Source organism: Cygnus atratus, chromosome 3, assembly GCF_013377495.2.
Source record: "Cygnus atratus isolate AKBS03 ecotype Queensland, Australia chromosome 3, CAtr_DNAZoo_HiC_assembly, whole genome shotgun sequence".
NCBI classification, from domain to species: domain Eukaryota; kingdom Metazoa; phylum Chordata; class Aves; order Anseriformes; family Anatidae; genus Cygnus; species Cygnus atratus.
The window spans coordinates 52,029,850-52,052,126 of NC_066364.1; the positions used below are offsets into that span (position 1 = coordinate 52,029,850).

General features: G+C 39.1%; 1 protein-coding gene across 1 annotated transcript in view; it reads left to right on the forward strand.

Annotated features, from left to right (window-relative positions):
* The window catches only part of NT5DC1 (5'-nucleotidase domain containing 1), a 152,556-nt gene that overhangs the window by 119,419 nt on the left and 10,860 nt on the right, over positions 1-22,277 (forward strand). Inside the window, exons 9-11 of the mRNA XM_035538900.2 lie at positions 12,261-12,379; positions 13,610-13,768; positions 19,528-19,696. Coding sequence (XP_035394793.1) covers positions 12,261-12,379; positions 13,610-13,768; positions 19,528-19,696 — 447 coding nt within the window. The remainder of the gene's footprint in view (positions 1-12,260; positions 12,380-13,609; positions 13,769-19,527; positions 19,697-22,277) is intronic.

The following is a 22,277-nucleotide window of genomic DNA, read 5'->3' on the forward strand; positions in this document are numbered from 1 at the left end:
CACACAAAGTGCATAGATAAGGAACTGCAGAATTATAGGAAACATCTTGGGGATCATTTTCTATCACTTCTTCAAAAAACCAATACTACAAATCTTTCATGTCAATCTTCCCATCAAAGCTTAAGTTTTCTTTTCCATAAAGTAATAGTTTCCTTTCTTCCTCACCATCTCCAGCCCAGTTATGTTGTTCTGAGATTTACAGTGACTGTTTGACACATAAAAATTTTACCACTTTCTTAGAACATTAATTTCCTAATGTTTTTCAATTAGTTTATTAAATAAAAAGTTACACTATAACTCAACAGATTTAATAGTTTTTAGGAACAGAGTTTCTTGTTGTTCACTGTGATGTTCCCTGACACCTCAGATACACATCTAGCCCTGGAGCAGGCCTGAATAAGCATCTGAAATCTCTGCCAGTTGTTCTAATCTTGCCAACTTCTTTGCCCATCCTGTGAATCCATACAATGACTTGTGTCCACAGGGCCATGAAATTGTCCCCAAACCTTAAGACTGACCTTGCCATCACCTCTCCATGTCTTTCATGTGCACATATACCTGGTCCTTCCCTTCTGCTCAGCTTCTATCAGAGGTTATAAGTCTCAACAGAGATACCAGCATGCATGCCTCATATAGACAGGTGGAAGGATATATTTTTTAATTTCTCTGGCCCCCAGAAGAAGTTTTCCCACTGTCCCTCATCTCAGCACTCATGATCTGAGCAATATCATATTCCAGTTACTTGTTCTTTTATCCTGAGTCTGTATAACTCCAGTTCCACGTCTCTCATCTTCATCTCACTCTCCCCTCCTAAACTACTTGGATGGCTATTGTTACCATTTCATGGACCTTAATATATTTACGTTCATAGTGCTTCTGATGTGTGGGAGCTTTAAAGCTCCTATTTACATACAAAGCACTCAGGGTCCTGTATGAAATCTGTGGCAGAACTGGTGACCCTCTGTCCCAAGAGCCAGAGTCACCCAGACCAAAGCATTGCTGCAGCATCCTTTCCTCATGCAGCCAACGCTGATCCCCCCAAAATGTTTTTCTCCCAGCAGCTCCCTCCCTGCCAAGGTCCCAAGGGTGAGCACCCTTCCAGAGGACATCCTCAGGGCACAGCTTCCCCACGCCTCTCTGAAAGGCAAGTGCTTGAGGAGCTGTGCTTGCTCGCCTTGCTCTGCTGCTGGCCTTCACACCAGCACACCAGTGGTCTAGAGGGGTTTCCTACTTTACTTTCTCCTTTTTCTCCTGTGTATCTGGAGTTTGGCATAGTGCCACCTAATTGCTCACCAGTGCAATTCACATAACTTCCAAATACTTTTCTTCGATGCTTTCATATAAGGAAATAAAGACTGCTGAAGGCTTTCTGTGATGGACCCTAATGTGTGTATTTCTCACGACAAGAGTGCACTGCACAAAACCAAATTTTTAAAGGGGCTTTTTTTTTTTTTCTCCAGAAGGAATAATAATAATGTCAAATACAGTATAGAATATATTAAAAGGATCTAAGGGTCCTCCTTACTGCAGTAAGATCGCAAAATCACCATTGGGATTCACTGATGATGAATCAAAGGTATGTCTCCACAGCAAGACTCTCTGAAGCTAAAATCAATGTTAGGTCCTGAACAATCTTTTAATACTCCTTGAACTTTTTCCTAAGCAAAGAGAACCAAACTGTAGGGCAAAAAATGTATCAGGAAAAAAAAAAAAAACCTCTATTTACTATTGAACAAGACCACCCACTGTGATTGTTTTGATGATTTGTTCTTTTCTGGTATGTTTGGCATCCTGTCATATTTATAATTTTAAACTATCAGTGGCAGTTTCCATATATTTACTAAAATAAACCTTGACTATTTAGTGCCATTATATTCCAAATTATATATATTTTTAATTATTACTTTAAGTGCTAAGTATTGTTAGTAACAAAAATGTTCACAATTTAGTATCTATATGTAAATCAAATGCCAGTGTAATCGTGTCACTGACACAGCCATATTCAAATGGTTTTAATATTGGTGTGGTTTTGAAGTGTAATCTAATGTAATGTACTGCTTCTCTTGTACAATGTACTAAGTCAAGGATCAACAGGAGCCAGAACACCACTCTCAGCAGCCACAGATGGTAGGGTTTGCTTCAATTAAAAAAAAAAAAAAATCTAAGACATCCAGTTTTGTTTAGAAATATTGGGAATGTGTGTAGTTCATAAATTCTAAATAGGAGGATGCCTGTGAAGCCCTGAGACAGCAAGTCAAGCAATTTTTATGTTGTTTTTTCTTTTCTTTTCTTTTCTTTTCTTTTCTTTTCTTTTCTTTTCTTTTCTTTTCTTTTCTTTTCTTTTCTTTTCTTTTTTCTTTTCTTTTCTTTTCTTTTCTTTTCTTTTCTTTTCTTTTCTTTTCTTTTTTCTTCTCTTCTCTTCTCTTCTCGAGGAAAAAAAGCTTTAATAAGAGGGATGGAACCAGTTCCACATCTTCCTGTCACCGCCAGTGAAGCAGGCAAAGCACAGCTGTGCCCTCAGCCCCTGCCCAGCATTAGGAGGTGCCCAGCCCAGGCTCGCAGCCCTGCACTGCAGGAAGGCACTCACCACCCGCCCTGACCTCTCCAGCAGCGCTGGGCGAAGGCAGCTGTCCTGGGCTTGGGTGGGGTTGTTCTCTTCTAACAGTTGAGTCAGGGGATGGGCTGAGCCAGGTTTTAATAACCACTATCTGCAGCTATTGTATGCTTGTACGGACACTAACAGCCAGAAGGCTGTGTGGATACTTTTTATTCCCCAAATTACATGGAAGGTTTTGCTGTTTCTTTTCTAGTACAAAATGCATGTGGTAGTTGAAATAAATTTTAGGAAATATTTTAATAAAATGTATATTCAAAGATACATCATTTTGCTTTTTCCATAGTTTATGACTTCTAGATAAGCAGTTCAACAGAAAAAGATAAGTTGATTTAAGTAATACAATTGTCACAAAAACATGTATTAGAACATGATGCTAAGTCAAATTTGAAGTGTTAGAGAAGAGCATAATAATCTTCATTCTCAGGCGTTATACTGTATCTCCTAATGGAGAAGACAGAGACTTACCCTTTCTGCTGAGATACATGTTGCAGAACTTGTGCAATGCATAGCACTCTGTTATTTCCCTCTCCAAAGCTGCCTCCTATTCACTTCTGTGTTCATCTCCATTCTTTTCACTGCTTTAAATGTAGGCAATTATTTGTTCCCTCTCATTCCTTCTCCCCTAGAGGGGAGAGGTACATGTTACTTTAGACATCAAAATGACGCAACCTCTAAAATCTTATAAATTTAGTAAGCAACAAATGTAAGTATGGAGAGCAAAACAAGTGCAGCTAAGACACTTTCTAGGTGAAAAAGCAGCGGGCTCCGTAGGACAGGGAAATAGCAAATTCCTGCATTGAGAACTTATGCAATGAGGAATTTGTCTTCACTTTCTATGTCTCAGTTATATACCTCCTTCTATGTTTCCCAGCTTACATAGATGATTTATATTCTGTGCTGGAATAAACTATACAGACCCAGGACTGACACTGCTGCTCTTCCTTACAACTTTTCATGCTAAGGAGGGTGGTAGCATGCAACCCATATGCTCCACTTTTATACATGTATTTATGTATAAACATATATGGATATATATGGATATATATGTATAAATGGGTATATATATATATAGCTTCACATCTTCAACATCAAATCATCTAGACAGTGGATAAGAATTGAAAAAGTGCGTTGTCTAGTTAATCCTTTCTACGAGGTAACTTATATGAACAAGCCCTGCAGATGTCTTCTAGCATTTCTGAACAGATTAAGAAAATGGTTTTGCCTTCTCAAAGATTAGGAAGAAGGGAGGGTTTTGTTTGTTTGTTTTTTATTATAAAAATAAAAATAAAAATAAAAAATTATAAAATTATTATTTTATTTCAAATTTTACTTATGAAATTTTGAATTTTGAGTTAGTCTTTAAAGGTTGATGTAAAACTGGAATTTTTTCCCCATCAGAGGTAGCTGATATTTGAAAACCTGGAACTTGAAAAAGAATTAATTAATAAAAATAAAGTAAGGATTTTAGGTAATAGGAAAAAAAAATGGAGCTCTCATATAAACTATAACTCAACTTTGCCATATTAGTTTTTAATAATATATCATAAATGACTAATACATGTGCTATACATTTTTTAAAAGTGAGTTAATGAAAATGTCTATTCTGAATTCTGAGCAAATGTGTATGTGCAACAACTATGCATGCTCTTGTCCACTTCACAATCATTGTGTTATTTGAATTTAGGGAAATTAAGAAATTAAAATCAAAGGCTCCTTGCAGCAGCTGTATGGATATATGCTTGTTCAGAATCAAATTGTCTATTCACTTTACATAATAAGGTTTATACCTGAAATACTAAGATATATATATATTAAAAACAAAATTAAAAAATAGTAATAATAAAAAATAACTTGCCACAACTGAGGATTAAAGAACTTTCTTTCCCTCTTTCTTTCTTTCTTGCTTGCTTTCTTACTTACTTTCAGTGTCAGAGCTTGAGGTAAATGATGGCAGGAAGTTTTTCCCCACCACACTGCAGTGCTGATTTTCAGTGTAGAAGAGCAAATTCCAGTGAGTCTTATTTCAGTAGGTGTTGCTAGAGAGACTTAGAAGGTTACAGTCAGCTGCATGATGGCAGTCTGCTCGATGCAAGGAAGTTGTGTGCATTCACAGTTGTGTGCATTCACATGTTAGGTCAGAGCATCTGGCTGGTGGCCCTCATCTCATCTATGCTTCCCTCCAGTGCTTCCCTTTTCCTGAAAACTTCAAGGAATGTTTGTTTGGCCATCTTACCCGAAAAGCTGAGCTTCTTCCATAGTACTTAGCCATTATTACAACCTAATGCTGTCAACCACAACATCTTCCTGAGAGGAACGGTGCTCTCTGCCCAGCAAGCCACACAGCTCTGCATTTACAGATGCAGTCCAAAATAGGCCAAAACAGCCTCCTGTCACTGCTCAGGTTAAACCACTCTGGTTTAGATTAGCACGATTTCAAAAGTAAAGAACTTTTCTGGAAGATAACCCAAGAAGAGCCTCTTAGCAGCTGAACAGGGCCAAAGGGATCCTTTGTCTTTCTGGCAGAGCTGCGAGCTCTGTGTGACTCCGCAATGTCCCTGGGGCAGCCCTTCCTCGGACAGCAGCCTCTCAGTCTGCAAATTCTCCACGGCTGGAGCTGCCTCTTTCTGAACACAAGCATGGTAGAAAAAGAGCTTGATTAGTTAAAACTCCTATTTCCTAAGAATTAGTTCAGTTCATACTGATTGTACGATGGACAGCCAATACTTCAGTAAAAGAAAGGGGATTTTACAAATGTCAAATTTTTGTACAGCAGCGAAGCAGAACCTGGTAAGAAAAGTTATAGACAGTTGCTTGAAGTGAACTAACTGTATGTTCTTGAAATGATAATGTGTTTTGTTTTGATTTCTCAATTACCGTTCCTCTCCTGGCTTATTTGAATTTGAAATGGTTTCTGGAAAGGTTTCTCTCTCTCCATAATTATATGCCCTCTAGGAGGACTAGAATATTAATATTGATAGAGACATCTGGGGACATTTGTCTGGATATTGGGAGCTCCTCGTTTATGAGGCTCTGGAGTCTGCTTACAAAACTAATGAGGTCCAGAATGCAACAGTTCTGGGGAGGGAATTCATTTCTTATCTTTTCATTTGCCCAACCCCCCCCCCAAGATCCCAGTTAAAAACAAACAAACAAACAAACAAAAGCTTACAAAATATATGCAAGGAAGAAATGAAATTCAGTATTTTTGTCCCTCTTACCCTTCCAAAATAGAAGTTCCTTGAGTTATAAATACATTTAATAAAATTATAGAAAAGGCTTCACCAAATCCATGCATGAACTATATCTAGAAATGAACTTGCAGATGAATCATTTACCAAAAATAATGAAAAGAAGGCCTTGCTTATATTTCATCATTTCAATGTTTTAAATAGAAATGCTTTGTTCATTAGCCAGACTATTCCTGGGAAGATATAAACTTAATGCTTTGACAGATTTGAAAACAAATTGCTAAGTCTGTAGTGATATGTTATTTTCAGTTCCTGTAGGACAGTAATAAAAACTTCCTAAAGAAACTTACTTGCTAACTGCTATAAAGGAAATAGTGATTTTCTTGCAAACAAGTAAAACTTCAGTCTACATATCCTAATGCTTGGCACAATTAATCTTTAGCAGCAGTGCTGATTTCAATCAAAATAAAGAGGTTTAGTGGAGCTAAAACTGTAAAACATTTTTAAAATTCATTTCTCTAGGAAGTGTGTGGCTCTTATATGCCCAGGACACTTTCAAAGTTCACTGTATCTTTCACTTTGGTCTTATTAGGCCTTATAAATGAGCACAAACACACAAGTCCATCATGAGAAAATGAAGCATTAGTAATTAGATAAGTAGTACTTATGCATTATTATGAAATAGGTATGGGGTTTTTGTTTGTGTGTGTGTGTGTTTTCCACAGGATGGTATCCATACTTTCCTCTGCTTTGTTCATGGTGTTCCTTTGGCATATTGCCAGCTTTAACTAATACTGTTATTTAGTTCTCCGCAAGAATGAGTACCTATATTTTGGGGTTACTGAGCAAAAGAAAGTTGTATCACTGACTACATAAAATTAAAAAAAAATAATCCAGTTTTCAAAAGTGAATTTTAATTTTGATTAGTTCATTTTTTGTCTCATTAACTACAATCCACTGCGAAGAAGGCAGAATGGTGCAAGGGCAGGAAGGGGAACTGATCTTCAGGCTCAGCACTTTCTGAAAAATAAGGTATAACAGCCAAAAATGGATACAGGCAAAATCACTAGTCACTTTGGAAGCCTTAACCTTTTATTTCATCACCTCATCATGAGAATAATATGTTCCTTATCACTTTCCTGCAGCCATCCAGTCAGATAGGAGACTAGCAAGCACTGGTGTGTGTGCAGGACAGATGGATCTCAAGCTGCTTCCAGGGCACAGAATTATTTCAAGGACGGCAAAACACACAATGATACCTGCATGAATCCTGACTAGCAGCTAATCCTCTCCTCTGGGGCATTTCCAAGGGAAGGACAGACCATTCCAGAGTCTCAGTAGCTGCTGGATCTCCCCGTGAAAAGGGAAAAGAGCAGTGAAATTTCAGCAATTCATTAAAATTTTTTTTCAGTATAGTGGATGTCTGGGCATTATTTTTTGCCTCCATCTCATCTCAGTTCTTACAGTAGAGAGAAAATGGGTTTTAAGCAATATACTCCAGCTTGTCAGAGGCATACTCCAAGAAGGAAGAGCTGCATAACTGCTGTGCCTTACCAGTGGAGGAGCATCAATGTGTTCACCTGCTGCTCCCATGCCCCACCTGTGCCCCTGGACCGCCACAGTTATGTCAAATAGCACAAAGCAGTGTGGGCACTGCTTCCCCTGGCACATCCCAGCACCCTGACAGCAGGCATGCATGCAGGAGCGAGGTTGCCTCCATCCAAGCAGAGGGAAGGGGTTAGCCCCACTGAGGCATCAGCAGTGCTGCTTTGGTGAGGGCTGCTCCAGTGCTATTGCACACTATCCATCACCTGTTAGGCTCATTCGGGATATAGTCTTGCCTCCATCAAGATCATGAATACTTACTTTCTTCATGGGGGACATGGTCTGTAGGGGAACTTATCTCATCCTGTCTCATTACCCTTACCACTGGAAGAAGCCCCAGAGGGATTTTACTTAGGCAGGTCCATTCTGTCTCGCCTGTAAAACGATGTGGTTTCCTGCCCCAAGTCACTTGCTGAAAAAGAGGCCTTGTATTTCTGAAGTGAACTCGAAATGCCATCTAGGATCAGACTGTGCTTGCAAGCCAGGCTGGAACAAAAACAAGCTTTTATATTAATGTCCTCGGGGCCTAAAATGACATTATTTTAAATTACAGAGAGGCATATGACAGTTGTGGGTCATAATATCTATTTGTTTTACAATAGCCCCTTGAGGTTGTAACCAGGGCTTTGGTAAACACATACACACATCTGTGCTAAGTGCCTACACATAGTGATAGGCCCATCATTAGGAGGAGGCAAGAACAGGTATATACACAAGTGGCAACATTTTTATTCTACTGCACAGCTCAAAGGATCAAAAAATACCAGTAACCCTAATAAGCCTAACTGGGTTTGTACAAGAATTGGCAGTAACAAGACTATCAGGAGAAAGATAGGAAGGAAGAGAAACAGACTACCGGGGAGCTGCACACAGACTGCAGTTGAGCCATAGCACATCTGAGGCTGGCATCACCCACAGGCACTTGGAATTTGTGTCCTACGGCAGCGTCTGCCCAGCCACGTCAGTGCGAGGTCTCCTCGGGCTCTCTGGCGAATCACCAGCAGGTTCTCGCCCCAGCATGTGACTAACACGCATTGTGTGGCCACACAACTTAAACAACAGTGCAGGGTGGTGGTCCTGCGGGTGCTGAGCTGGTGAAAATGAACCTCAGTGCAGGCTCTGACCCTGGCCTAACTCTCTGTCTGGACATAACCTCAAGAGCTCACATGTTCAGGCCTCCATCTGGGCAGGTGTGACCAGTAAACAGATAGCAAAGCACGCCACAGTAAGCAAGCATGTGCAGTCTTTCCGAATAAACCATTCTGCTCCAAAGTAAATTACCATCAGTCGTCATCTGAATGGGAATAAGCATCACTGATTACTTTTTGCATATTTGTTTAGAATGGAACCAGATGTTCCTCGGCCCATGTTATAAACCTGCAACTCACGGTTAAGAAAATTATGAAAAGAAGGATACTGAGTTGTGTTAGTGAGTTAGTTTATCTGAAAAACTGTATCTGCTTATGAATTACATTTCTGAATTGGAGTACATTTCCTAAGCTGTTAGACACAGCAATATGCAAATGGCCATTCCAGCAATACTAATACTGCCCCAGCGTGAGTCAAGGTTTTGTTGTTATTGTTACAAAGGAACAGTAATTGCCCCTCAGGAAAATTGCTCTGAATCACTGCTGAGGTTCAGGTGAGTGTGTTAATAGAATCCTTTTCTGGTTTTAATAATTTTAATTTTACTTGCTTGATGCTTTTGCATTTCTTGTTGTGGCATGCTTTTAGTCTGCAGCCAGGAATCCAGGCTGCAGTGATATATTAGACTTCAGAAGGAAGCAAGTTGCTCTATCTAAATCATCTGAGAAATTCTTTCTGGTTATCCAGTCTATTTGAAATTGTCAGGACATCTCTCTTCCTGCCCAAGTTGTAAGACCTGAAGCATTAGCATCCCCGCCTGTATATGTGTGGCTTCCTGTTGGAGTAATATTTATAGCATTTCTGACCTTTGAATGAACTTCCAAGAATCAATAACAGCAAGATAGAAGGAAGGTCAGCAGCAGTTTTCCTCTTGTGTGAGTGCACCCAAAATTATGCTCAGAATATCTAAGATACATTAGAAGGTCTCATAATCACATTTATGCAGCATTATTTCAGGACATAGTTGGATTTCTTTAGCACTGTCATGTAGCCACTATTGCAAGGAAATAATACAATGCCCGAGTCAATTGTGGCATTAATGGTTTTTAAGCTGTGATGTATTTTTCTTCACATGGCAGACCTACCACAAGAGGCCTTAACAGTCAGGGCTAAAGAATAATTTTCTTGACTATATTTTGCCACAGGGAAAGTGGAACTGGATTAGAAACCTTTCTTATTAGTGTCTTGCTGCAACTGAAACACCATTGAGGTGTACATTTTTTCCCACTTTAGATTATATAAATAAAACTGGCAGTCACCACACATTTGAGCTAGCTGTACGAATACGAGCAGCCATATGAGAGAGTTCAAGACACAAGGTTTGCCTGATCCATTATCTCAATAACCTTACATCTGAAATATAAAGGAGCTTTCCTAATTCATCAGCTATCTGAAGCTCCTTCCAAAATCAAGGTGTTCCTGTAATTAATTAAACATCTTGATGCTGTTTGCTGCCTCCATGTATAGAGGAAGAAACCAAGCCTTGAAATTTCCCATAATTTCACTGCCTGAAAATGAAGTTCTAGCTTAATTAAGTCTTTTATTTCTACAGAGCTGGCACCTCTAGAAAGTATTTCTTGCACTTTTTTGCCTACCAAGGAAGCCTGGCCAGCTAGTTGAGATTATAGATATAAATTAGAAGCCTGACTTCAGGATGCATCGAGTTAAGTGAGATGAATCCCATTGCTAGGGGTGACAGTAATGGGTCTCACAGAGCGAGAGGTCTTTTACCTTGTAATTAGAGTGAATTTTTTCAGTCAGGGCTGCCCCTCATGCCTTTCCTTAGAAGCAGCAAAGCAGAATCTTGATCTTTGCTGGAGACACCTGGTGCTACTGTAACACATAGGGCTCATATTTGCAATTATAATATTGTTATTCTAAAAATCCTTTTATTAATACCTCCATTGTTCTCTACAATTTCCTGACTGAATGAATGAAGAGTTCATAGTCATAGACAGCGATAGCTTCAGAAATTTTGGCAAATTTCAAGAAAGTTTTTGTAGCAGCTCAAAAATGTTGTTTTGAAAAGTGCTCTTTTTCTATGTCCATGCTGTTTGAAAATTATGTCTACTTATTCAGTCAGCCTTAAAAATATGTCTAAAAGTGAAGAGAAAATAAAACAAACTTTCTGGACTTTGACGACTTCAGTTTGATCAAAAGTTGTTTGATCAAAAGTAATTTAAAGGCCAGGAAATGTTAAATGGAGGAGGTTTCTTTTCATGGATGTTATTATACTTACTGTCATTAGGTTTCTGAAGGAAAAATAAAGGAAAAGACGATTCCACACAAGGTTTATGTGAATTGCTAGTTTGAATTTCTTTTTTTTTTTCTAGTTTCTTTGTTTTTTCCGAGTTTATAAAACACCCTTAATATAGAATTGTTTTCTCTGAGAATAAATCCTGTGATTATTCCAATTCTTAGATGTATAATACTAAAGGATGGTAGACTGCCTGTATCTCTTCCCTTCTTTTTCCTTTTTTTTTTCTCCTTCAAAAGGAGCAATGTATCATGTTCATCTTAAGTGCACTTAAACATAAAGCCATGTTGTCATTTCACTGTTCTTCCAAAATCTACATTTCAGTTTTCAGAAATCTCTGAGTGAAGTTTGTTCTCTCTGTCTCAGTCTTCTCCCTAACATATCTGAAGTACTTTGAAAAATTCTGTAAAACAGGGGAAAGAGTAAAATCTTGATGTCCTGCCTAAACCAGAGCAAAGTACTGTATTGGTTTCTAACCAATAAAATAGATATATTTGATTGAGACTGAATAACAAAATCACCCTTTCATTTAACCACATCGACAGACAAAAGACATTAATATTAACATTTCTGATTAAATTTTTATCATTTATCATTTCGCTAAGGCTAGTATATGGGCTCCAGCAAGAAGCTGGTAAGAGTAGATCTGACAATAGCACATGGATCTGGATGAGTAATAACATTACGTGGGCACCAGGACAGATACAGCTGCTTTGGGGCACAGTTAGCGGACAGCCTGGGAGTTTCATACCCTAATGATTCTTCCTGTTTGCTGACAGTTGCCATTTTGGATATATGGAAAGTTTACATCACCAGCAGTAATACTGTTCACTTCCCCAAAACTGGATGATAACTGGAACTGCTCATTGCATGTGCTGACCTAAGGCTGATTAATTCCCAAACGAACTACCTCGTCCTGTTTCATTGAATTTATGTCAGTGTTTAAAAGTAGAAACTAATTTTCCTGTAGGGAAAAGTACATGCTGTTATTGTCCGTCCTATCTCATGTTTCTCCTTAGCTCTTCAGCAGCTCCTCCATCAGTTTGCTCTGTGTAATTTTCTACCTTCACTGCTGTAGTACTTGGGAAGCAAAGCCCATGGCTTTGATTCTTCAGCTCTTCTGTAGCACTTGCAGATGAGGCTCAGCTGCTTCTTTACTCAAACATGTCTGCCTACCCTTTTTATTTCGTACTTGCTGAACAGATAGCGTGCAAGGTCACATCTTAAGTGCCACTTTGTATACAAGCCATCCCCATCTACCAAACATCACAACTGAACCCACAGCCAGTACCAGAACTTGAACCTCTCACCAGATACTGGAGCTGTTTTCATGTCAAAATAGACTATGTTCTCCAAGCTGTGCACAGGCAGCTTCTTGCACATCTTACAAATTCAGAAGCATGTGCTGCTCTCACTAACAGCAGGCAATTTTGCTTGTTGGTTCCAGAAAATGATGAGGAGCAGGAGGCTCTGTTGTCACTGGACAAGCCGGGTTGGTATTCCCAAGGTAATGCTATCCATCTTTATGAACTACTGAAGAAGATGACTGGCAAACTGGATCCCAAGGTATGTTAAAAGTGAGATTAAATCTTTGTGAAAATACCCTGTTTCAGTATAAAAGTTACCAGATGATCTTGTTTTACTGTTAATGATGTGATAAGTCACAAATTTTTGTTCTGCATACACTGCTTTGGGGTGGAGCAATTCCATTATGCATCAAAACTGACTGTTCTGTTCTGCTTCATTACTAATGATTACAGCAATGGCCTATCAATGCACAGTGTGAGCTTACTCCACACATTCCCCGCTGCATATTTCCTGCCTTGTTCATGGTGAAAAGTTATGCATGCACTCCCTGTACTAAGAGAAGTACTCCCTTCTTTTAGTACTCCCTGTACTAAAAGAAGGGTATGCAGTTGCTACTTATTTAGATGCATGACAAAAGCTGCACAAGTTATATACTGCAGCTAAAGTGGCCTGTTTCTTCATCATCTTCCAGTTAACCAACTATTCCTCAATTATTTAGTAATGATGGGCCCTGTTCTAGAGTCCAAAATATCATACTATTTCTGATGAGTTAAAAGTTTTAAACATTGCAGTCCAAAACTGGAAGGAGTATGTAAGTCTTTTTATTGGTAAACATAAACTTTCTAGCTAAGATGTTTTATTCTGGGTGCATGGTCATGCATTTCTGCAGTTCTGTGTAGAATCAGATTATCATCACAAAATCAATCTCCTTGAGGAAATCGATCAAATAAATGAAAAGGTGGCCTCAGTGAAAAGTAGGATCATATTATTTTAATTACAGCTCTGGATGGGTGAAAAGGCCACTGAAGGTGGTGGGACCTCAGTTTCCATAGTGGTTAGACTACCAACTGGGTACAGAAAAGTTCTGAATCACCAAGAGGCTCTGTGTTCTCCCTTGTCTCCAAAGTCATCCAAAATGCATTCCGGTTGCTCTGTGCATTTTCTTTTTAGTCTTTTCCACTGCTTTCTGGCAGGCTACTTCTGTCAGTCAAAAATCTCAGTGCTGTCCTGTGTGCTAGTCCCAAATGGGCACCCCTGAAGGCTCAGAGCGAGGAGGGGATGCGGAGTCATTCTTTTCCTTACTGAACTGATTGAAGATAAAACTCCAAACTATGACATTAACAAGATCTGTGTTTGTCATGGCCAACTGTAAACACAGAGGAATTTTTATTAGGTTGTTTTAAAGCTCTTTTTCTCTCTCTGTGAGATACGGTTTGCTTGTGTTTTCCTCATATACAAAGACCTTTTAATTTGCTGCTTCCCTCACAGGTTGTTTATTTTGGTGACAGCATGCACTCAGATATTTTCCCAGCTCATCACTATAGCAACTGGGAAACTGTCTTCATCTTAGAGGAGCTTCTAGGGGACAAAGTTATGGTGCCTGCAGAGACCGAATCTGAGCCCTTGGAGAAAAAAGGAAAGTATGAGGTAAGGGTTCCTTGCAGATATTTCCTAGAACAGAAGAAAGCAAGTTACAGAAAAGCCTCCTGCCTCCTGTACTGAGCATGAGGCTGCTTATCTCACCAGGCTGCTGGCAGCATCCCTCATAGACATATGCTCCTGGCCACCATCCTGTACCAGCTCAGTATTGTATGGGTGCCACAGAGCCTTCATTACCCTGAGATAACTCGCACATCTTAGAAAAAGATCTGTACATATGGTCCCTTATTCATAAAACAGTCTTCTATCCAGTAACAAGAACCTGCCCTGTGTCCTACAGGGAGAAGTTTCACAGCAGCTTATCAGGTGCAGCACCTGAACTCCACTGAGTTCATGATATTTCCCTGCATGTCACTGCAGTAATTTTTACTAGGTTGTTTTAAAGCTCTTTGTCTGAAATACAGTTTACTTGTGTTTTCTGTATATACAAAGAACTTTTCATTTGCTGTTTTTTTTTCATTTTTTCATTTGCTGCATAGGCTATTTATTTTGATGACAGCTGCACTCAGATAAGAGGAACTGTTCCTAAGACTGGTCAAATGAGAACTACCGATAGTTACCTCAGATAAATAATAAAATTTCCAGGTGGCTCACAGCTGAGAAGCAGACTCTTAGCATTACTGCCAGTCTTTAATTGTCCCTCGGTGAAATGTTACTACAGTTTATCCTTCTGTCCACTGCTGAAGAACAAAGTAGGTAAGGAACGGCACTCAGATGGCAAAGTTGTACCTCCAGTGTGTCATGCTGAAGAACTATAATCTAGTTCCAGTTACAGCACAGTACCTCTACAAACCTGCCCCCAGATAACAAGAATAAGGAAATACATTTACTAAAATTATCTACTTCTTAGTTAGACATATCTAATATTTTCCCCCACTATCCTGATTTCTAAACAAAGGACATTTAACTTAGTAAAATAAGGAAATGTAGTCATTAATGTTCAGCCTTTTTCCTGAAGTGTTGGGAGGGAAGAAAAAATGAAGTCTCTTATCAAGAAAAATGTGTTCTTCAGTTAAAAAAAAAAGGGGGGGGGGAGGAACAATGAGTAGCAGTGCTACAGAGGTTAATATAATTCAATTTAATTAATTTATGTAGTAAAAATAACTCATTGTCCTCCTAAAATCTTTTTTTTTCTCTGACTGGAGGAGACTCAAGTATATTGCAGCTTTCAACACACATCTCTGTAAGCTTTAGCTTATTTTTTTTAAGTCAACCATTGGTTCTAAAGTGTGTTCAATATATGCTTTTGAAGCATATCTGTTTAAACAAGCAGACAGCACAGGTTTATTTTCCTGGAAAGCAAGAGTTATTGAGTGATGTGTTTCTAAGCCCTTGGTGATGATTTGTTTTTATCTTGTTGTGATACCTCTGGCTGACTCCTCACAAGATCCATCTTCTCTATCGCTGCAGTTACCAACCAGGAAATTGAGAATTTTAGACAGGTGTTTGACATTTCACTAAAGCTGTAGCAGTCATGATAACAGATGGCAGCATCTCAGGGACACACCACCTCTACCACATAAAACCCCTGGTCAGTTTACATCCGCTGCCAGTGACAGCGGGTAAGCAAGGGAGAAATGAATTGTGTTGATTAAAGGAATCTGAACCAAGGAGGCCGTGGTAGGTCAGTGGTGATATTTCATTACAATGCTGCTCACTGGAGTCTGAACAACAGGTCACATCCATATCTCTGCAGTTGACTGGACGCTACTAACTTAACTGGACTAGTTCAAAGAGACTCCCTTTACAAGCCCAGGAAAGTTTTATTTTCATTCCCCTAATCAACTTCTCCCATTAACCCTTTGGTTAGGAGGGGAGGAAAGCCAACTCAAAGGACTGGACAAAGTCAGGTATTGTTTGAAAATTAGACAGTAGCAAACTAGATTTAGTATTGTTCATTAGCCTTCTCATTCATTTCTCAAAAACACACACTACTGCAGATTTTGTGTGCCATGCTGTGTGTGCGGAGAGGGACTAAAAATTTAATTCAAGACACAATCCTCCCTTCTATCATTCTTCACAAAATATTATTAAATAAATGGAGTATTGCCTGTAATTTGCAATTGCGTTTTTCAGAAAGAAATAACAAAAAAACTGTTTTCAGTTGCATGATTGGTATTTCATCACTAACAGAGAGGGGGAAGAAAACAACCCCCTTGCACACAGACTGGGAGCCTAGTAATTTCCATTTTCATTAACAGTTTTTGTCTTTTCCACTTCAGTTAAATGCCTGATATAAGCCAGATACACACAACTGTGAAATTATGGAAACAACTACAGTTCTTTTGAGTGTATGAGTCATAACCAAATGAGCAAGAGAATTGCAGACTAAAAACTATTCATGCAATTATCGTCTCCTAAGTGAATTGCAGCATGCAAGGAAAAAACAAAACAAAACAAAACAAAAACAAAAAAACAAGCATTGTGTTGAAACTAGATTCCCCCCAGATTTGGGGGTTTGCTTGCTTGGCTGGAGGCTTTGTTTTTTCCTTCTGTTCGTTAAATGTGTGATCAATTTCATCAATGAAAACTCTAAGAAAAGCTGGATTTCGTCCCAGGATTTCGAGGGAAATCATTGCAGAGGAGATAGTGTGAAAAAAACTGGGGTTATAGGAATGAATGGAGTAAAACGAGAAGAAGACATTGGCAGATATAGACAATATTTCTGCAGTTAGAAGGCAAACCCAATTTGTACGGTATTGCCTAGCGGCTGTCAGGGAGGTCAGGTCCTTGAGTCCCCGTACTTCCAGGACTCCTCTGAGTGACCTCAGCCAAGGGCCGATTGCTCTGGGCCTCTTGGCTCTGTTCATCTCTTTACTCCTGTTTATCTTCAACACAAATCTAATGGTACTTTCAGGAACAACCCAGTGGGCTGCTGTGAAGCCCAGCCAGTTAAAGCAATGCCCTTAAAGCAATGTCCTTAATGCAGCATGGCTGTGTTGCTCAGGTACATCTGTTCGTTGTGGGCCTTACCAGCACAGCTGTGCTGGTGGAAACACATCAAATACTTGCCATTATACAGGCGAAACTTCATTTTGAACATTGTTTTTACTAGCACTAAGAGTCAATGGTGGTTTTATTACCTTGGCACAAAGCACACAGCCATCGGTGCCACCCATTATCGGGATACAGTTTATGGTAATGCAGTAAAGTAATCCTAGTGCACCCTGCTTGGTACAAAAACACTGGCATAGATAGCAAATCACCATTTAAATAATGCCTTAAAAAAATACTAAATATACACTGCTTTTCAGCTTGATTTTCACTCCTATCTCCCTTATATCTTTTTTTCTTTCCCCTCTTTACCAAACAGAGTAAAACTTCAGAGCTCAGCTCCCTGCCCACTTCAATTTTCTATAGGCCATTTGTAAGCTGGCAAATCAGTATTTCCCAAGGGTCCCATTAGCTGAAACTGTCTGGTCTGTTAACAGGCCCTATTTGTCTGCAGTTAATAAAGTAAAGGTGATAGTAAGTATCCCAGGTGCTTTAATTTAGTGGAAAGCTTTGGGTCTTGTGGAACAGTTGCACCATCATTATTCTCTGAAGTCTAGACATAGCCTTTGATGTTCTGTACCCTGATCTGATACAATCAACGTCTAAACTCCTCCTGCTGTCTGACCAGTATACTTAAGAGCAAAACCACATCTTTAGGGGGTTTTACATATGAAAGAAGGGGGTGCACAGCACTTCTCAGGACTTGCCACCCTACAAGGAAAGCAAACTCCATGTTGAGGGACTACAGGAGTGGCTGGGGGACCTTCCAAGAGCTCATCGGCCCTGCTGTTGAACGTGTATCTCCAGGTTTATGGGGAGTAGGGATATTACCAGGGAACTTATGCCTGATTTTGCAGATATATAGACGTTGTGGCACATTGTCTTGCCTTCAATGTGGGCGATGTGTGCTGCAGGTGAGATATGGACATCTTCTAGGCAGTAGTTAGTAATGACAAAGGGAGTGACAGCAAATGCTTCTTAAGTATATGGGAAAAGTTTTGACAACTTTTATCAGATTTGAGATGGAGATGTAGCCTTGCTACCAAACCATCTCATATGGAAATAAGCCAGCAGCAAAACATCAGGAGTTCTCTATCAGGGGACTTGATGACAGTGCTCATGTCTGTGCTTGGTTTTATTAAGGGCATGAGTTATAAATACTATATTTATCTTCCTCCTCCTTAAAAAGTAAGAAATTCCTACTCTAAGAATCACATCTCTGAAGGAAAAAAAAAAAAATAATTTCCTCTGACTGTGCTTGTAATTGCCTTTTGAACCAATCACTGATTTCAAAAAGCAGAAGCCTCAGATTTTTTTCTCTCGTCAATAAACAAGACCCTTTCTTTTGTACAAATGTTTGTGTGGGTCAGTATTGGGTTTTGGTGTTTGCTTTTTTTTAATTAATCACCTAAACAGCTGCATGTGTCATCCAGCTGGCAAATGACTTTAATTCAGCATAGCATCTACATTTGACTATAACTTATGTGAAGTCCTGGGATTTGCATGGCAAGGTAAGATTTCAAAAAAAAAAAAAAAAAAAAGTGTTATGTTGCTCCTAAGTGAGAAAGAAAAAGAACACAGTTCCTGAAGAGCAATCAGACTGATGTTTTTGAAATGAAAGATACGTTTTTTTTCCAAGCTTTTCCAAGCTTCTTTATTTACATCAGAAGACAGAAAACACTACCTATATTGGTCCAAATCACTTTTCCCCTCTTACCCCCAGCTACGCTTAGAGGAAAGACTATTACCCAAAATCACTGAAAAAATTGTTCTGTTTACTGACTTTTTTTTTTTTCCATCTGAATCAACAGTTTTGTTGTGATCAAAAGTCACGGATGCCTGTCATAAATACAAATTATTCCAGCACTTTCTCAAAGCTATTAAGAGAGGGGTTACATGGAAAATAAAGTACAAAAGTTCATGAATCTGGAGGCACACACTAGGATATCTGTTCTTTGCTTTGCTATCCTAAAAATGACTTTACACACAAATGACTTTAACAGATTTTCTGCAGTGTGGTTTGCAGTTTTGTTTTCCATTTTTTAATATCTCTGTAGAGGCCTCCTGGAGCTTTTTCTGGCTGCTCATGGCAATATATAGCGGGTTTCAAAATGAACTGCAAAAACAAAATTGATTTTCCCAATGCTGCTTTAACACTCTCTTTCAAACATAATGAGTCTGAAGTTGTTTACTGAAAACATACAGGAAAAAAATCCATTTTTCATAGTTTGTGAGGGAACTGAATGGCTCTCGATGGATCCTGTGACTCCATTCTCATTCACCAGCTCAGAAACATATAAAAGACCACAGGTAAAATACTACTACATTCTTCACAATTCTTCCATCTGCCATTCAGCATCCTGTAGAGTCACTCCTTTCTGTTGGGAAGAGTTCCCAACTGTACTGGGCTGCTCACGTGCTCCAGCAGAGAAAGGCGGCAAGCTAGTTATGCCATCTGAAACAGGAAAAAAAAAAAAAAAAGGAAAAAAAAATATTTCTAAGGGAAAAATATTCACCAAAAGATGACTTTCATGCCCTAGGGAATCCATAAATTATGTAAACCTGAGTTTGAGGCCTTATAGGAGTAGGATTGTTATTGTTCTGTTTTACAGTATTTTTAAGCCACATTGCTGCTGATACAGATTTCCCAGAAAATGAGTGAAATACTACAGACTTCTTAAAATAATGCTTGTGGTTGGATAGACAATGAAGATTTTTTTGTACATTTACATATTTACTTATTTTTATTTCAGGGACGTCAGCCTAAAGCTCCCTACCCTATATCTAAACAGTGGGGCTCTTTCTTCATGGACAGATTGCCAGGCCTGGAAAATGCAGAGGAAACCTTAGTTCGCACATGGTCCTGTAAATGCATTAGCACTTACAGCACTATCGCAATCCCTAGTCTTGAATCAATAGCAGGTAAGTTGAATCAACAGCAGGTAAAGAAGACTTTTTTTTTTCCCTAGTGAACATGTAGTATTCATAGTAACTTTGTCATATCATTGATTTATTTTTGAGATTACATGTATCCAAAGTAGATTCAAAAATACTCTGTTCCTGTCACACAACAGGTAACAGACATGTCTGTCAATTACTTTGATGTTTACGCTTTTAATAGTTTTCTGCTACAATATTTTTTTTGTTCTTTGTGTCTGCAAATATTAGTGTCTGCTTAATTAGAAACAGGATGCAATATTTAACAGATTGTAGAAGAGTTCTTGAATTTGGATTTCAGGAATTCAGGATTTCCCCCCAGTATTTTGTGCTTTCTCCTTTCAGTGGTGAGCTACATTTGGAAACAAATACAGGCAAAATTACTTGTGTTGTTTTAGACTTCAAAATGTGTTTCTCTTTGATCTGGCTCATCCTTATCAGCTCCCTTACCCCATTACAGTTGAAATGGAGATGAACAAACACAAGAATGTAATGAAGCCAAGAATGCCTAGGACTGTGCTTCTCTCTCTCTCTCTCTCTCTCTCTCTCTCTCTCTCTCTCATGTGTTGTGTTTGAAACTGCATCATAATGGACAGAGATTGAGTCTGAAATCTACTCCTTATCTGGAAAAAAAAGGCCATTACAAGCAATGCCTTGTTCCCCAAAAAATCAGCTAATTGAGAAATGAAATTAGTTCAGACTTTCTACCTTTTTCCATCAGGGTTGTGCCAAAGGTGCAGTTATGACTAATCTTCTGGGTTTTGCTACTGTTTATCCCTGAAGGGGCTATGCACTAGTTTGTACGGTTTGTAGCAATAGCTGTAGCAGTAATACTGCAATTAGCTTTGCAACTGCAATATGAATCAGTTGAGTACGAAGAGGTGGTTTTTCCTTACTGAACTTTGATGCACCATATCTAAAGGAATAAACAATAAAAATTATAAAATGAATGAGGTGCTTAGCTCTGTGAAGACGACAGCAACTGTTTAGTTTACTAACCCCTCTGCTCAGCATCTGTAGCCTACTGCATGCACAAGACCAGTGAATACAAAGTTCTTCTGAGAGAACATTTCAGACTTGCCAAGCAGTTATTTCTGTAAGAAAATATATGATAAACCTGTTCCTTGCAACCACATTCTACATATCTCAGTATATTATAAGGATATCTCAAAACAGAAAACTATGTCATACAGTGCCACAATTTATATATGCTTCTGATATTTACTGTGTTGCAGTCTGTATTTCAGCCTAGAGGTACAAAGCCCAAATATAACAAGGGAAATTGCCAAAAGAGAGGTAACTTCTGTAAAACTCCTTTCTAATATTATTTTTTTTCCAGAGCCCTTCTGTAGTTTGCTTTGAAAGTGTTGGCCTAGAGGAAATATGTGGGTTAGCTATGTTCTGTGAAAATCCTCCTTCCCACCAGCTAAACCATAGCTCATTCTGCACAGCTAGCAAATGCTGTAGACCACAAGAAGTTCGCAGCTACAAACAAAAGTGTGAGAACATTAGTCATATATGTGGAAATTATTGACTGAAGTTCAGGAACAGCATAGCTGTCTGTTCCTTCTCATTTTATCAGCTGTGGAGCCCCTGCAAAGCTTGTTCCTCCATCAGGAAGGATGCTGTGTGCCTTCTCACACTGCCTCTGACTGGCACTGGGGCAAAGACCAGTGTCTAAGAAACTTATACCCCAAAGCTAAAGGACAGCAAATGGAGAACTAACATTTTAACTTGCAGCTATGTGCCTGAAAACAACCTCAAAGCTGAATGTACGAGAACATCTATGGTATCTTACAGAGAGAGGTATTTCTTGTTTGTTTGTGCTAAACGCAGATGTTCATTATTATGGATGTTGAAGCATTCCTGACTCTTCTCAAATACCTTGTTTCACTCCTGTCACAGCAAGCAGTTAGAGCCCCCACTTTGCCAAGCCCTGAAGTTTTTGGCTGCAGTTTTAAGTCATAGCTTAGCTGCAGCTATTTTGGAATAACTAGCTAGAAGAGATTCAAACGGGTTATATGAGTTTGATGTGCCCCAGCTTTTCCTTTCCTATTCATGCACTTTAATCACCAGCAGAGGACTTCCCTCTGCCAAGCTGCACAAACACAGACCCTTCCTCAGTATCCTTTGAGCTCAAACGTGCAGCTGCACTGACCATATGGGTTGAACTTTTGGCTGCCAGGTGGGCAAGCAGCTGCTTTGTTCCTGGAGATGTTCAGCAACCTTGTTCGAGTTGTGGGCTCACTGCTGCTTCACTGTTAGCAATGTCCAGCCTGAGCTCTGGATGTCCATACAAGCAGTAGGCTGGGCTACATACAAATAAGTATCCTAACACAGTGGGATCTGCAGAAGTCTTTGGTGAAAGCCAAACAATTGCTGCTAGGATAACTTTAAAATACACTTGACTCTTGTTCGGACACAATATGTATCTGTACTTAAGGAACAGCCTGATTTACTTCTCCAGACAAACTTCATTGAAAAATATTATTCAAAAAAATAATCGACATTATTCAAAGGAAGTAAATACTAGTGGTGTTTTACAAAAATCACTGAGTTTTCATCA